The 16,193-nt window shown below is 41.1% G+C and overlaps 1 protein-coding gene across 5 annotated transcripts in view; it reads left to right on the top strand.

The window, feature by feature from the left end:
• Positions 1-16,193, top strand: part of LIMCH1 (LIM and calponin homology domains 1) — a 567,717-nt gene that overhangs the window by 468,202 nt on the left and 83,322 nt on the right. For 3 of the 5 annotated variants that reach the window (XM_006876603.1, XM_006876606.1, XM_006876605.1), the window contains 4 exons: positions 9,295-9,421; positions 11,136-11,293; positions 11,511-11,919; positions 14,619-14,837. In XM_006876603.1, coding sequence (XP_006876665.1) covers positions 9,295-9,421; positions 11,136-11,293; positions 11,511-11,919; positions 14,619-14,837 — 913 coding nt within the window. Of the gene's footprint in view, positions 1-3,769; positions 3,806-9,294; positions 9,422-11,135; positions 11,294-11,510; positions 11,920-14,618; positions 14,838-16,193 lie in introns of all 5 variants that reach the window. The other 2 variants (XM_006876602.1, XM_006876604.1) reach the window with 1 other exon arrangement.

Raw genomic sequence — 16,193 nt, 5'->3', positions numbered from 1 at the left:
GAATAGTCAGATTAAGTATGTGGCTTACATGTGTGATTAAGTCAACACTTACTGTGGGCATTCATGTTGATTTGTAACCAGTATTCACCAGGTGATCAATACGAGTATGGGGTAGTGGTGTCCCAGTGGTAGAATTCCTGCCTCCCATGTCCTTGTGTGGCACTGTAGGACCAGCATTAGACTGCTAAGTAAAAGGTCAGCAGTTCAAACCTCCCAGCCGCTCCTTTGAAATCCTATACAGGGTCACTGTGTATAGAGTCACTGTGAGTCAGAACTGACTCAACGGCACACAACAATAACAACTACAACATGTAGTAGACTCAGGGTTGATTCCAGCCAATGTACCTCATCTGTCAGTGGAGGTTTGTGTGTTCCTGTGATACTGACCAGGTTTTCTGTTCAAGTCCCAGAGTATCTAAATGACTTACTCAGTCTTTCAATAAACACTTATTCAGGGCCGACTCTGTTCACTGTCCAAGGAATCCAAACAGAAAAATCCCAGCACTCCTGGAACTTATATTTATGTGTAAATCTCCACGTTGTGATAGCCAGAAGTGGCTGTGAAATGCTGTTACACATTTTGCGTTTAAATCATTTAAATTCAAATATAGTCTACACCCAACAGCATAGCCAAACCTCAAAAATGTGGTGCTAAAGAAGTCAAGCTCAAAAGAATATATCTGCATGAGTGTGTTTATAGAAAATAGAAACCATGCAAAACTAACGTATGGGAACATTCAGTTTGTCAAAATTCATTGAGGTGTATGTTGTGCTTCATTAAAAATGTTCATAGAAATTTAAATAAAGGCACAGAGACACAAAATCAATGCTAGTAGATTTATTTCCAGATTAATCATCCATAAGAATAGCTTCTTCGATCTCTTTTCGTAGATATTTTGGAAATCACTATGTCGATATTGTTGGGTGCCACCAAGTCAATTCTGACTCGTAGCAACACCATGTAACAGAGTAGAACTGTCCCATAGACTTTCCTAAGCTGTAATCTTTTTGAGAGCAGATTGCCAAATCTTTCTTCCATGAAGCCATTGGGTGGGTTTGAAACAGGAACCTTTTGGTTAACACCTGTGACAGCAGGAGTTCTTAGAAATCACTATGTGGTGTATTGTTGTTGTTGTTGTTAGGTGCCATCAAGTCCATACTGACTCATAAGGACCTTATGCACAGCAGAACGAAACACTACCCAATCCTGAGCCAACCTCACTACCGTTGCCACGCTTGAGTCCATCAATGCTGCCACTTGGCCAATACATCTCATTGGGGGTCGTCCTCTTTTTCTCTGACCCTCCACACTACCAAACATGATATCCTTCTCCAGTGATTTGTCCCTCCTGACAATATGTCTGAAGTATGAGAGACGAAGTTTGGCCATCCTGGCCTCCAAGGAGCACTCTGGCTGCACTTCATCCAAAATGGATCTATTGGTTCTTTTGGCAGCCCATGGCACTTTCAGTAGTCTCCTCCAACACCATAACTCAAAAGCATCAATTCTTCTACGGTCTTCCTTATTCACTGTCCAGCTTTTGCATGCATATGAGATTGTTGAAAATACCATGGCTTGGGTCAGGCGCACCTCAGTCCTCAAGCTGACATCTTTGCTATTCAACACTTTCTAAAGGTCTTGTGTAGCAGATTTGGTGAATGCAATACGTCCTTTGATTTCTTGACTGCTGCTTCCATGAGTGTTGATAGTTGATCTAAGAAGAATGAAGCCCTTGACAACTTCAATGTTTTCTCCATTGATAAGAATGTTGTTTATTGGTCCAGTGGTGAGGACTTTTGTTTTCGTGACATTGAGATGTAATCCATACTGAAGGCTGTGCTCTTTGATCTTCATGAGTAAATGTTTTAGGTCCTCTTCACTTTCAGCAAGCAAGGTTGTATCATCTGCATATCGCAGGTTGTTAATGTGTCTTCCTCCAATCCTGATGCCACGTTTTTCTGCATAGAACCCAGCTTCTCGGATGATTTGCTCAGCAGACAGGTTAAATAAGTGTGGTGAAAGAATACAACCCTGTCGCACACTTTTCTTTTTTTTCAACCATTTAGTGTTCCCATGTTCTGTTTGAACAACTGCCTCTTGTTCGAACAACTATGTGGTGTACTTGACTACTAAGCTAAAGTTGGCAGCTCTGAGCCCACCCCGCAGCCCCACAAAAGGAAGTTCTGGTGATCTGTTCCCATAAAGATGGTAACTACTGGAAACCCTACTGAGTTATTCATGTGGAGCCACCAGGAGTGACAAGCAACTCCTCAGTTGCAGTACATTTTTATATGTGAATCAGTCTATTGCAGTACGCTTATTTATTAACTGAGAAACATTTATTCAAAATATTCAGAATGAACAGTGGTGAGCTCACGCATTCCGTCTCCATGTGTGAGATTCACTCATCCATTATTTCAATGTGATGGTGTTTTTGTAGAATTAAGTCTATTAGGTTAAATTTTAAAACCTTTTGAAATAACTCCCCAGAGGGACAGAAAATGAGTCTTCCTGCTAAAAGATAAATATTTACAACCCTTTCCCTTGTCTTGCCTTTAGCCATTTCAACAGAAATACTGGGTTTTACACTGATGTGATTGCCTTCAAGGTGAATGAAAATATCTCTCAGTGAATGCAGACTGACCTAGAATGAGAAAAATCCAAGAAAGAAGAGCATGTCTGTACTCCCATGTGCTCCAGGGTGTTTTCTCTAAGATGACAGGATGAGATTTTTAGAAATGGCTCTTTTCCCTATAAATTTGTATGCAAGTGAACACGAGACCAAGTCAATTTTGCTAACCATCCCCAAATCTAATTTATTGGAAACTGAAAACAAGATATGTGTTCTTTGCTGAAGTAATTCTTTGTTCACTGTCAAGAGTAGAAGTCAGAATCTTCCCTTAAAATTGGCATTTGCTGAAGAGACCGTCATTTGAAGGAGCTGCTTTTTGAAAACATGCTTGAATATGCCCTTGTAATGTCTCCTTTTATTTTTCTAATTTGACCTTAGTCTTGGCTTTAGCAGGCACACTTAAAGCTGAAGGTGACTCTGTTGTAGGTGGTACAGATTTATAGATCTACATAGTCAGTTGAATATAAAAGATTGGGGAAGATCTTTGGGTTTTCAAGTTATAGAATATCATACAATTCTGGTTTTGATTAAGGCTGCCAGTTTTCTAGGAATTGTGGTTTTTGTCAAATGCATGCAGGAGGCACTGATTAGGGTTCTGGTTGGGGCTCTGGTTTACTTTCAGAAAACTGTAGAAACACTCTTTGATGTCATTTGTGCCATTGCATTAACACATCAAGGAAAGGATGGAAAGAGTCAGTAAGTGTGTGCTTATATACTGGGTATCCATTCCAGCTGAAAAGACAGACATGAACAGTTGACCATTTGTGAATGAGCATCACAGTCTTTCTTTGTTTTTTCTCTCTCTCCTGAACTACCTTTTCTAAACACTGTGGGTTGCACCTAAGCCTTTTTATGTTTCTATTGTGCAGATTCTTTCTTTGTGGGTTGTACAGGATGATTTTCATTTCTTCTCTGGGTTTTAATACACGTTTTGCATTCTTTAAAAACGTCAAGGTCTTTCTTTCATTTTAAGCAGCTAATGAATATCGCAAAGTGCATAATGACACTTCTCTTCTAGTGTGATCGGCGAAGAAGTTTGGCTCGTGTAAATTTCACAACAAGTTTTCATTTCCAGTTTGGTTACAATCTTAACTTTCTGTCTTGTCAGCCCTCTAATTTTGTATTTGGTCTTATAGATACGGTCCGAGAACTCCTGTGTCTGATGACGCAGAGTAAGTTGTCTTTTATTCATAGGATTACATTAATTACTAGCTTAAACTGCATGCCTCCAGTACTTACCACTAATTGAAATGCAATTGATGCAAAACACTGAACTGAATAGCTAACTGGCTCTGTGCAGCCTCAGAAAAGCACTTGAAGGTGGAATGTAGAACATATGTTCCATGCAGGAGAGATGAATGAAAACGCAACTTAAGCATGATTCTAATATGCAGCTGCTGCTTCAAACTTAACATTTGCTTTTCCTAGAATGGGCATGTGAAAGTCATTCTTGATACTGTGTGGACATTGGTGCTCCTTCTGAGCCACGGAATTATTCAAAAAAGGTTTTCCGAATTTTGTGTTTCATTTTCAACAAGTTGGGGCTTCGAGTTAATAATGGAGACATCATTCCCATAGCCACATTTGTTGTTTTTTTTAAAACTAAGAAAATAAACCTTCAACCACTAATTGTACACCCAGAAGCCCAAGTTCCTCCCAGATTGGAATAACATAAACTATGGAAAGCTTGACACCAAGACGTTGGGATCCAGTTCAAGTTCCGTGGCATAGCAAGGGGTGAAGGATATAAAACATGGCTTGGGCTTCCTCCTGCTGCTACTTGGTTTTCACTGCTTTCAGAGGTTTATTTCTCAGCCTTCCCTCACATCCAAATTTGAGAAGAATCTATTCCTTCCCATTGGAAACCACATTAACTGTCTTTCATAATGGGTTTCCCATATGCCGATCATTCTGAAACCAAAATACAAGGTGAGGTTTTCTTTGAGGAATATGAGCCCTCTCAGATTTGAGAAATTTGTGCTTTAAGAACCATGCTTAGTATCTAATTCCAACATCAGTAGTCTGCTGAATAGCTGCCTGGTGCCTGTCCTTTCTGGGAGAGGCACTGGGTGGCCTTGTGGGATATGGGTCATCGGACTCGTGCACTCCTTCCGTCTGCTTTCTTGCCTGGGCAAGGAGGTTTCAAGTCACAGACTGGAGGGGCGTTGTTGTTGTTATATGTCATCAAGTCAGTTCTGACTTGTAGCTACCCTGTACAGGGTTTTTGAGGAGCCGCTGATGGACTTGAACCGTCGACCTTACAGTTAGCAGCCCATTGCTAGCCCTACAGCACCACACCAGAATACACAAATACCAGATGAAAATGAGAGTAGGCAAAATACTATTTTCAAGATATGCATTTTTTCATTTTTTTGTTCAAGATGTCAGCTCCATTTGCATTCTTTGGCCTGAACTAAGAGTCGAACTGTAGTGCCAAGGTATCTGTTTCCAATGGGTGGTCTCCTCGTATCTCAAAACCAAATTCAGTCTGAGTTTGACTGACTACATTAAGTCGTCTGTAAAACTGAGCTCTGGTTATTACTCTGAAAATCTGCTGTGGCAATATTTAACATTCACTGAAAGGAGGATTCTATAAGATTGATAGACAAAACACTACTTTGATTTGTTTGGAAAAAACATTTTGATAGAATGGATTTTTCTCTCCCTTATTGCAGTCTCTGCAATGTGCTTAAATAGATCTCTGGAATGCCATGCTGGTTGTTGTTGTTGTTAACTGCCATCAAGTCAATTCCAATCTATAGCGACCCTGTACAGGGTTTCCAAGGCTATAAATCTTGACGGGAGTAGAAAGCCTCATCTTTCTCCCATGAAGAGGCTGGTAGTTTCGAACTGCTGACCTTAAGGTTCACAGCCCAATTCATAACCACTATGCTACCAGAGACTTCCTGGAAAGCCAAAGCCATGGAAGGTGAGAAATATAGGATGCTACGTTTTGAGTTTTGTCGATCCCTGAATACTAAACCTCAACCATGGGAAAGTTAGTGGATTTTGTTTGGTTTGTAAAGGAATGGGCATGTTGTTGTTGTTGTTGTTGTTGTTGTTGTTGTTGTTGTTAAATGTCGCTGAGTCAGTTCCAACTCATAATGACCCTTTATAGAATTTCTGAGGGGCGGCTGGTGAGTTTGAACTGCCAGCCTTGCAGTTCAAACAGACTTTATTGGTGAGTGCTTAGCCTACAGTACCACACCAGCATTCTGGAGGAATGGGCATAGAGCCTCTGTTTCTCCTCCGTTAAATTTACAAGAGGCAGTCTCATAGACTGGGAAGAGTAAAAAAAGAACTGTTTGTCCAGAGGTCTTACCTAGGAATCTCCAAGCTACCAAATTTCTTGCTTGAGGTACATACAATGTAAAATGCAGTGGTATGGGAACCAAAATCAGAAGTTTCTGTCAGGAGTTTATCTTTTAAATAGAAAGGTACACTATTTTTAGATGATCTATTTCCCCCACTACTTCTACAGAGTCTTTAAAGACAATGATTGGACCAGATTAAATTTATTATTAATTGATACATTCCAAAGGTACCGACCAGTCAGAAGAAGATGGGTCCTTTAAGGAAAATGCAGGTCAGGGGCAGACCTACCGCACAGGCAGAGAAATGTCTGCCTCCTGGCAAGCCAGGAATGTTTCCATAGATTTCCTTTCACCTCCTTGACCTTGTCCTCACTTCCACAATTCAACTCTCTCACCACATTCTCACAAGAAAACAAAAAACAAAAACAAAACTTGGTGCATTGTAAAAGCTGTAGATGATTGTCTTTGTAATTCCCTTTCTGTGAGCTTGGCTAAGAAACAATTTCAGGCTGCCTGTGACAATGATTGGATCCTGGTCCTCACCATTGCCAACCCACCACCAAGAGACTCTTGGGCCCTGCAGTAAGATAGCATTGTCCCTACAGCCCAATGGACTGTTACGGACTCCATACAATTCACACTAGAACTTGAGCTTCTCCAGAATCCTCCGCCCAGCCCCAGATACACGTCTTCAACCTTTGAACTGCAGAACCTCTAAAACACAGAACATTCTCTCCATGTTGACTCAGCCCCAGTTTCTGCCTAGTTGTACTAATTCTCAACTTTCTCAGTTCCTCTTTTTGAAATGGCATAAATACATTGCTTACAGTTATTTTTTTGGCCAGTTTCCTGGTATTTCTTTAAAAAAATTTTTTTTTTTGGAAAATAATAGTCCTTCCTGTATATGAGAGGGCAAACAAGAGCTTCTGTTTTTATTTGGTTAACCAACTCTTGACCACATTTGGGCTGAGGTAGTTAGAGCTTCTGAGTAGGAGGAAAGATGGGAACCCAGGACAAAAGAATGTGATTTTGAAAGCCTTGCTCCTGTTCTCTCAGTGCCCATCGAGTGGGAGAACTGAAACCCAAATCCCAGAGAAGCTTACCATTCTTTTTTTGGATCCCAGAAGAAGGCTCGGCCCTATGGCCACTCATTTTGGTCTACTCCAAAATTCTGTGCTTTAAAAGTTATAGAGGGCAAAGTCAAAGATAGGGGCTTTCACCCCCACAATCAGCCTTCTATGTAAGTGGAATACAAGAGGGTCTCAGCTCAGACACCTTTAACCTTCTAAGATGTTAGCAGAGATCGTAAATGGCCTTAAAAGAGGAATTCATGGAATTGGATATATTTAAAGGTAAGATTGTTTTTGTTTTCATTCGTTTGGTTTTTCTTTTTAACTGTGAGAAGAGGAATGTGGTGAATTTCAGTCTCTTTCGGGAAAGTATGTTTAAGTGAGTTTTGACCCACAAAGTTTTAAAAACATGGGTTAGATTTTTCTACTTCACCCTGCAACCTCTCAATTCTTACATGACATTTATAAATAGTTTGATAGCTTAAAATAGGTGAAAAATCACACATACACACACAGCCTTGAGAACTACATTTTATCCTTCTAAAGGCAAAGCTGTGGAAATCACTACCATCCATGAAGCATGTTTTTTACACAGTTTTATCATATCTGTGTTCATAGAACTCTCCTAAGTTCTATGTTGTTATTGTTGTTTGCCGCTGAGTCAGTTCCGACCCATAGTGACTCTATACAGAGTCTATACAAACCCTATACAGGGTTTCCAAGAAGCAGCTGGTGAGCTTGAACCGACGACCTCGAGGTTCAAACTGACGTCTAACGTACTAATGCACAGTGCCACATGGGAATGCCAGTTCTTCTTTACAGTTTTATTATCAAATACTCTTGAGGAAGACCAATTACATCTACAGTCTTCTGTTGTCTAGTTCTCTTTGGTCAGACATGTTATCCAGCACCTGTATTGAGGGCAAAAACAACTCCATAGCTCTGGGGCACATTCATTTTGAGTGGATTGATAATGCTAATAGAGGCCACCATTGTTTGGGGAGGCATCTTCTCCTTACAGAACAGGGAGTGCTGAGGAATTTACATATATCTGCATCCAAAGGTTTGACTATGGGGAGAACTATTTTGGTCAACACTCTGGTGTCTGGAACTAGCTTTTCTTTTTCTTTGTGTTAAGCTGGCTTCCAAAAATTTACTCTGACAGTTGTCCTAGCAGTTCCTAGCAGGTAACAGTCAACTTTAACAGGTCCTTCATGGGATGATTTTTGAACTGCTTAACCTAGTTAGGTAGTCATTTCTTTGAGAGGAAAAAAAATGAAGAACATGGGTTTAGTTTCTACTTCAGTTTTCATCTTTCTGCTTCAGTTTTCACTGTAATAAAGTTCTACCTAAGGAATACAGAAAAGGCCCTATGATATTGCCCAACATTTAAAAGACTGTTATGGAGTAAATCAAGTATAACTACAAAGGATTTTCTAAGATAATCTTTTTTCTACCTCCCTTTTTTTTTCTCCTTTTTTTAAAGGAGTAAATTCTGAGACATCCTGACAAAAATAAAACAAAATGATTGTGAGGATATTAAAGTACACAGTATATATTGGTGCAGAAATTTTACTACTTATTCTTACCATAAAATAGTTTACTGTCTTGGTTCCAAGTTGCCATCAACTGCACTATCAAGTTAAAGACAATTTTATAGGAAATAAAAATAATTAACCACATGAAACACATGCATCAACAATTCATAGATGTTGGATGCATCCAAACATCAGAAAATGCAATAAGAAAAATATGGATGTTTTCAACTTGAGGCCATCTGATACCATTTTCTGAAAATGGAGACACTACCTCCGTTAACATAGAAAACATGTATGCCAGCTTTTTACACAAAGAAGCATTGACTGGAATAAAGTTTTCCTGCATGGAATACTACTCTCTTCCCCACAGGATTCTTCATTTTGTCTTTTTCTATATTTCCAAATGGACAGTATCCAGGGCTTCAAAGATATTTTCCTAGTGTGTGTTTAAGCATATGCTGACACCTACATTTAAAATTACTGAATGACATCTCTGAAGACAAAGATGATCAGATATTGCTTTGCCATCAAAAGCAGTAAAGGTGGGAACATTAGCATGCCCCCTGTTCGCTGAGGGACCCCAACAGGCTGCAAATCCTGCTGCTGTTTTGTGCTGCTGAGGGGACGGGCAGTTTTCCAAGTACGGTGGTGCCCCCACGTGGCAGAATGCCCCAAAACCTGCGGGGAAAGGACGGGTGCTGATCCGGGTCAATTTTTGTTTTGCTCTCTCCTCACTCAGGAGCACTAGTATGTTTGACGTGCGGTGTGAAGAGGAGGCCACAGTGCAGCCACACAGCAAGGCCCGACAGGAGCAGCTGCAACTGATCAATAGCCAGCTGAGGGAAGAGGATGACAAATGGCAAGATGTGAGTACAGGCCAAGGCCCCAGGCAGCAGGAGGCTGCTCAGCGTGATGGCAAAGAGGCTCTGGGGCAGAAAATCAGGCTGGCTGGGTAGACTTGGATGTGGAAAGCCACGCAGGCAAGCTTAGTTTGGGGATAGCTGATGAGAGGAAGCCTGTGGAGGATTTTAAACAGTGAAACAGTAAATGTAGGAATTCAAAAAAGGTTCCTAGTAACTTGAAAGATGAGGAGTGAATGACCCCCAAAACCCACTGCACTGTCAATTCCAACTCATAGCGATTCAGAGATTCCCAACAGAGTAGACCTGTTCCCTAGGTTTTCCAAGACAGCAAATCTTTATAGGAGCGGACAGCCTCACGGCCTCATCTTTCTCCTGTGAAGCAGCTGGTGGATTTGAACCACCAAATCTTATGATTAGCTGCCCAAAGCTTAACCCACTGTGTAACACACGTGTAATCAATAGTGCTTTTTCTAGAAGCTTGGCCACAAGGGAGAGTGGCGTGGGAGGGAGGCATCTGGAATGAGATGCAGGATTGAGAAAGCACGGTCTTTTGAGTCAATATTTGAAGTATTTGATGGTGATAATTGATAACACTGGCAGTGTATCAGTGCTAGGCACTATTCTAAGTGCTTTGCGTGGATCCTGTCATTTCATCCTCTTAGTAACCCAATCAATTCCAAACCCCAAAGAATGAACTAACTTGTTCCAAATCACACAGCCAGTGAGTGGAGTAGCCAGGATTTGAATCGGGGCAGGACGGCGCCAGAGCCTGAAGAGGACCTTGGTATCTAGGGCAGATGCTGGAGCTTGAAGAGATGAGGGGCCTTCAAGCAGGTCATGGAAGCATGGAATGAAATGATCAGGAATCTTTTCAAGCCCCCCTCAGGGAACGAGAGTCAATTATGTCATTTAATCTTCACAGAGCATGCTTAAGTAGTATTCCAAACATGACTCTACCATTAATCAAAAGAGTTGTCCAAAGTCAGTAAAATGATGGCTCCAATATATTGAAGACTGACTATCTGTTTGGCACTGTGTATACATTATCTCACTTAACCTTCACAACAAGCCTGTGGTAACTGTTATTATCATCTCCATTTTAGAGCTGGGGAAGCTGAGGTGCCGAAAAGGCTAAAATACTCACCTAAGATTCCAAAGCATGGAGGAGACAGAGTTAGGATTATTCCCCAGAGCTGAAAATCCCATCCATTAGACCCTAGAATCTTAACTCCTTATCACTGTGGTATAATGACCTATGGGATTTGTTGTGAGGTTGTCAGATAAATTAATACATATAGAATTATCGGGTCTGTAAGACTCCAAAGCCAATTTTTTCTCGCGTTTTCTTCCTTCCTTAAGGAACCTTTTTGGGCCAGGAACATCAGAATATTCTCCATTCACAATGCAGAGGTCATAAATAAAAATAAATGAAGTTTCATATAATTGTGTTGGGAAGAAGTTCTCTAAAATTTAACCACTGACATGGAGTATGAGTGCATATTTCACATTGATAGGTCTAAATAAATATGCTTCCCTGCTATGGAAAATATGTTGGAGTGTTTCCTGCCTTTGGGGCATTCCTGTTCCAGCTGGACATATAGCAGATTGTGTAGGAAAGCCCTAGTCTATACCATAGTTAGTTCTCACTAACCTCTGAAGAATAGAAGTGAAATTATGTGCAAGCCTGCAGAAGACTATTCTTTCTCACTCCTTGCAGGACCTGGCTCGATGGAAAAGCCGCAGAAGAAGCGCTTCTCAGGACTTGATCAAGAAAGAAGAAGAAAGGAAAAAAATGGAGAAGTTGCTGGCTGGAGAAGATGGGACAAGTGAACGAAGAAAAAGCATCAAAACCTACAAAGAAATTGTCCAAGAAAAGTGGGTTCTTTCTGTTGCTTGCTTTTAAAATTATGGTATTATCTAGATGTGCTGTCTTTTTCTGAAAATTGTTGGTTATCACAGACTGTAACACTAGCATTTTAAACTTTCTGTGCCAGCCCTTCTGTTCTACCTTGGTCCCCACCAATGTCTTCTATGGGATTTTCATGACCACTGATTGTTTCATTTCTTCCCTGTCCCACACCCAATCCTCTAGAGAGCGGAGAGAACGAGAATTGCATGAGGCGTATAAGAACGCTCAGTCTCAGGAGGAGGCGGAGGGGATCCTCCAACAGTACATTGAGAGATTCACCATCAGTGAGGCTGTCCTTGAACGCTTGGAGATGCCAAAAATTCTGGAGAGAAGCCATTCAACAGAGCCAAACTTATCCTCTGCCCTGAACGAACCCAACCCCATGAAATACCTGCGGCAACAGTCACTGCCTCCACCCAAATTCACTGCCACTGTTGAAACCACCATCGCTCGTGCCAGTGTCCTGGATACCAGCATATCAGCAGGCAGTGATTCTCCCAGCAAAACTGTCATTCCCAAAGCAGTGCCTATGCTGACACCCAAGCCTTACTCCCAGCCCAAAACCTCTCAAGAGGTTCTGAAGACCTTTAAGGTAGGATGAGTCCCATAAGAGTAGATCCCAAACTAGGCACTCAATAGAAGGAAGCATCTTGACTCAAGAAAATGCAGTTGTTTTACCCAGCAGAACCAAAGCGTGTTCATATTTGCTACTGTGGAGTTTATGTGTCTCAAGAGCTTTGGGTTTGTAGATAGGAGTATTTCACCTACAGCTGTTGAGTTGGTTCTGACTCAGAGCGACCCTATATGTGGTTTATGAGGCCCAGCTGGTGGGTTTGAACCTCCAGCTTTGTGGTTAGCAGTCCAACGTTTGTCCTACATTGCCACCAGAGCTCCTTATGAATACATAAGGAACCCAATTACTGTGGTTGATCATTGTACCATTTCCATGAGCCAGGACTGTGTTCTAGTGTGACATAGAACAGCATGGTATCTTAGTGGTGGTTGTATGCTGCTGACTTTGTGTTCAACTCATGGCAACCCTCAGGACAGAGTAGAACTGCTCCCTAGAGTTTCCTTGGCTGTAACCTTTATGGGAGTACATTGCCTAGTTTTTTCTGCTGTGGAACCACATGATTTTGAAAGCCAAAATTCCAGCTATCAACTGAACACTTAACCATTACACCACCAGAATCTCTTAGTGATGATAGTTGTGTGCCTTTGAGTTGGTTCTGACTCATAGTAACCCTGTATCAGGTTTTCGAGGCTGTAAATCTTTACGGGAGCAGAAAACCTCATCTTTCTTCTATGGAGCAACTAGTAGATTCGAACTGCTGACCTTTCAGTTTGCAGCCCAATGCCTAACACTCTATGCTACCATAGCTAACCATACTTTAGTATCATCTGTTCATGAGTTTTCATCAACTCTACAGCAATTTGTTTTTGTTTTTGTTTTTGTTTTTTGGTGATTTAGAGGTGTTGAAAGCCCTCATTGTAATATTTTAGTTGGCTTTGATTTAAATGGTTGATGTGCAGCTGACTGCCCTCTTTTTAAAGAAGTTTTTAACATTAGATCCGAAAAGAGACTATGATAATAATAATGCAAGGAATTATGGGAACATTGGATGCACTTGGTCCTTAGATAATGCAGGTCTTTAATAGGTGGAAGAAAAGATAGGGAACTTAATTTGTTTTTGCCAGTAAATGTGTAAAATAATGTTTCCGAATCAAAGAACCTACAAAACCAACCATCTTTCCATTTCCTCAAACACCAGTGTTTCCCCTCATTCAGAAATGCTCCTTTGTTGAAAGGTATTTTGTCTGTAAAGGAAAATCAACCCCCCTTGTCTGCCCTTTTAAGGACTGGTCCTGTGCCCGTCTAACCTCATCCCCAATGCCTGGCATCTGCGACTAAGACATAGCAAGCACTTGACAAGTGTGTGTGTATTGAATGAACAAATGAGTCTTCTTTGACAGAATAAGTTACTAGGCATGCAGACCCGTGCACACACAAGCATGCTTCTGCCACGCATGCTCGGTGGTCCACTCCAGTAGCTTTCCTTCACCTGCAGTCTACAAATATGAGCTGTCTGTGATATTTCATGAAGGAAGGTTTTATGTTGAGGTTGTTCCGCACAGGAGTAGAGAAAATTTTTAGTTAACTTCGTACCCAAGATCTCTGATCAGTTCATCTAGATGTCCACTTCCCCTCCTTTATGTAAACAGCACATCATGACTCTTTTCAAAAGAATTAGAATAGATAGCAAGATTTAGCTTGACTTGATTTCTGGGACTTTTTTGGTAGAGAAGTATTGGAAGGTTCGAAATGGTGTGATATTTCTTTAGGTTAATTGATTTCAAGGAAGCCCTCGGTTTGCCTTGAGCCTCGGAGTAGCTTTGTAAAAATTCAGTTGCTGTTGACTCATGGCATCCCCATAGGTGTCATAGTAAAACGGTGCTCCAAGGGGTTTGGAGTGGCTGATTGTAAACAGTAAATTGTCAGGATTATTTCCAAGGCACCTGCAGTAGACTCAAACCTCCAATGTTTTCATTAGCAGATAAACATTTGTACCACCCAAGGACTCCACAAGCTGCTTTGCAGAATCCACTTAAATAAGCTACAGCCCCATTCTTACACCTTTCTTTTAATGCATTGTCCCAACACAGATGCCAGCCATTTTGAAAGGCACAGAGGCAGTTGATTTCTTAATTTAGAACTTGAATGTGTATCTGAATGGTCTGGGTCTCCAGCTTTGCTTTCTGTAGGCCAGGGCTGAGAAACGTTTGGCCCAAGGGCTGTACTTTGTTTTTAAGTACCATTGAGTTGGTTCCGACTCACTGTGACCTGACTCACAGCAACCCTGTATAGTTTGAACTGCCAACCTTGGGTTCAAATCAACCTTGTAGACCAGTGCACTATCCTGCAGCACCAAACCAAGATTCTGAGGGCCAGATCAGACTCACAAGATCATTTGACCTGGCCTTGCCAAAGCCACCACAGGTCCAGCCATCTAAATACAGCAGGCTAATTTTTAAGTTGATAATTTTGTATGGCCTGTGAATTATGTTACAAATATCCAAATGGCTCTTGGCAGAAAAAAGGTTCCCCACCCCTGCTTTAAGCCATGAGCTCTTCTTTCTCCCTAGTTGTTCCCATTATATGCTTCTGGTTTTCTGTGTTACATGCATGTTACATCCAAGACCAACCACCTGTGATTCTGAATGTGTTATTTATTTTGTTACAGCCTTGGGTTGGAGAATAGCGTGTTGTTTTGTTCATTCTGATTTTTATAGGTAGATGGAAAAGTTAGCATGAATGGAGAAATGGCTCATGGAGATGAGGAGGAGAAGGAAAGCGAGTGTCCCACAATGACATTTGCCCCCTCCTTAACCAAATCCCAGATGTTTGAAGGTGTGGCCAGGATCCATGGGTCCCCTGTGGAGTTGAAGCAAGACAACAATGGCATTGAGATCAACATAAAGAAACCAAATTCTGTTCCCCAAGAACTGACAGTAAGAACCAAACTTGCTTTTATCTCTTTGGGATAATTCCATTGTAAAGTAGTTTGTTTTAAAAAATTAAATATATCTTGATAATGATTGTCTTGTTCTATGTAAAGTACAATAAAACCAGAGTAGAACTGGTTTGTCATAGTAGAACTATGCCCCATTGGGTTTTCAATGGGTAATTTTTTGGAAGTAGATTACCAAGCCTTTCTTCTGAGGTACATCTAGGCAGTTTTGAACCTCCAACCTTTCAGTTAATAGCCACTCACATTAATATTTGTATCACCCGGGGATTCCATGGGTATAATTTGTTGTTGTTAAGTGCCTTTGAGTCAGTTCCAACCCATAGCAACCTGGTATAGGGTTTCGAAGGAGTGGCTGGTGAATTTAATGTGCTGACCTTGCAGTTCAAATCAGCCTTGCAGTCCAGTGCTTATCCTACAGTGCCACACAGAAGGAGTAATATCATTCATGAATGAGAAATGGCTTTTTCTTGTCTTTACGTTATTGATATCTGTAGGATAAGCACTGGACTGCTAACCAAAAAGTTGGTGATTCAAACCCACCAGCTGCTCCTTGGAAAACTAATACAGGGTCACTGTGAGTCTACAATGACTCAGTGGCACTTAACAACAACAACAACCATATGGAAAAATAGATGAGTATTTAGAATACGTCTCATATTTTTTCTGTTTGTTTAGAACTGTTAGAATTAAACGACTCTCAGTGTGTCAGTTCCAACTCATAGCAACCCTGTAGGACTGAACAGGGCTGCTGCAGAGGGTCCCCGAGACTGTAAGTCTTTATGGGCTCAGATAGTCTCATCTTTCTCCCAGGGAGCAACTGGTGGGTTTGAACCATCAACCTTACAGTTAGTAGTCCTGTGCTGAATTTTGTTGTTGTTAAGAGCTGTTGAGCTGGCTCTGACTCCTAACCTTTCTATAGGGTTTCTGAGGAGCCGTTGGTGGGTTAGCAGTCCAGTGATTATCCTACAGTACCACACCAGGACTCCAGTGCTTAATATAGTTAATGCAATTTGAGGATGATCAATACTGTTCAAACCTGATTTTCTAGTCTTCAAAGCAAACCAAACTAAAACATATTGACACCCAGTTGACCCTGACTCCTGATGACGCCACATGTTGCAGAGCAAACTTTGCTTCATAAAATATTCATTTTCGGAAGCAGATCACCAGGCCTTTCTTTTGAAACATCTCTGGATGCTTTCAAACCACCAACCTTTTGGTTAATCGTACAGTATGCCATGAACTTAAAATGAGGAGAAACAGCTGTAAACATCCATTGAAAATTGGAACATGGAATGTACGAAGTATGAATTTGGGAAAATTGGAAGTGGTCAAA

The sequence above is a fragment of the Chrysochloris asiatica genome, unplaced genomic scaffold, assembly GCF_000296735.1.
Source record: "Chrysochloris asiatica unplaced genomic scaffold, ChrAsi1.0 scaffold00394, whole genome shotgun sequence".
Lineage (NCBI taxonomy): Eukaryota > Metazoa > Chordata > Mammalia > Afrosoricida > Chrysochloridae > Chrysochloris > Chrysochloris asiatica.
This window is presented reverse-complemented; position numbering and strand designations above follow the sequence as displayed.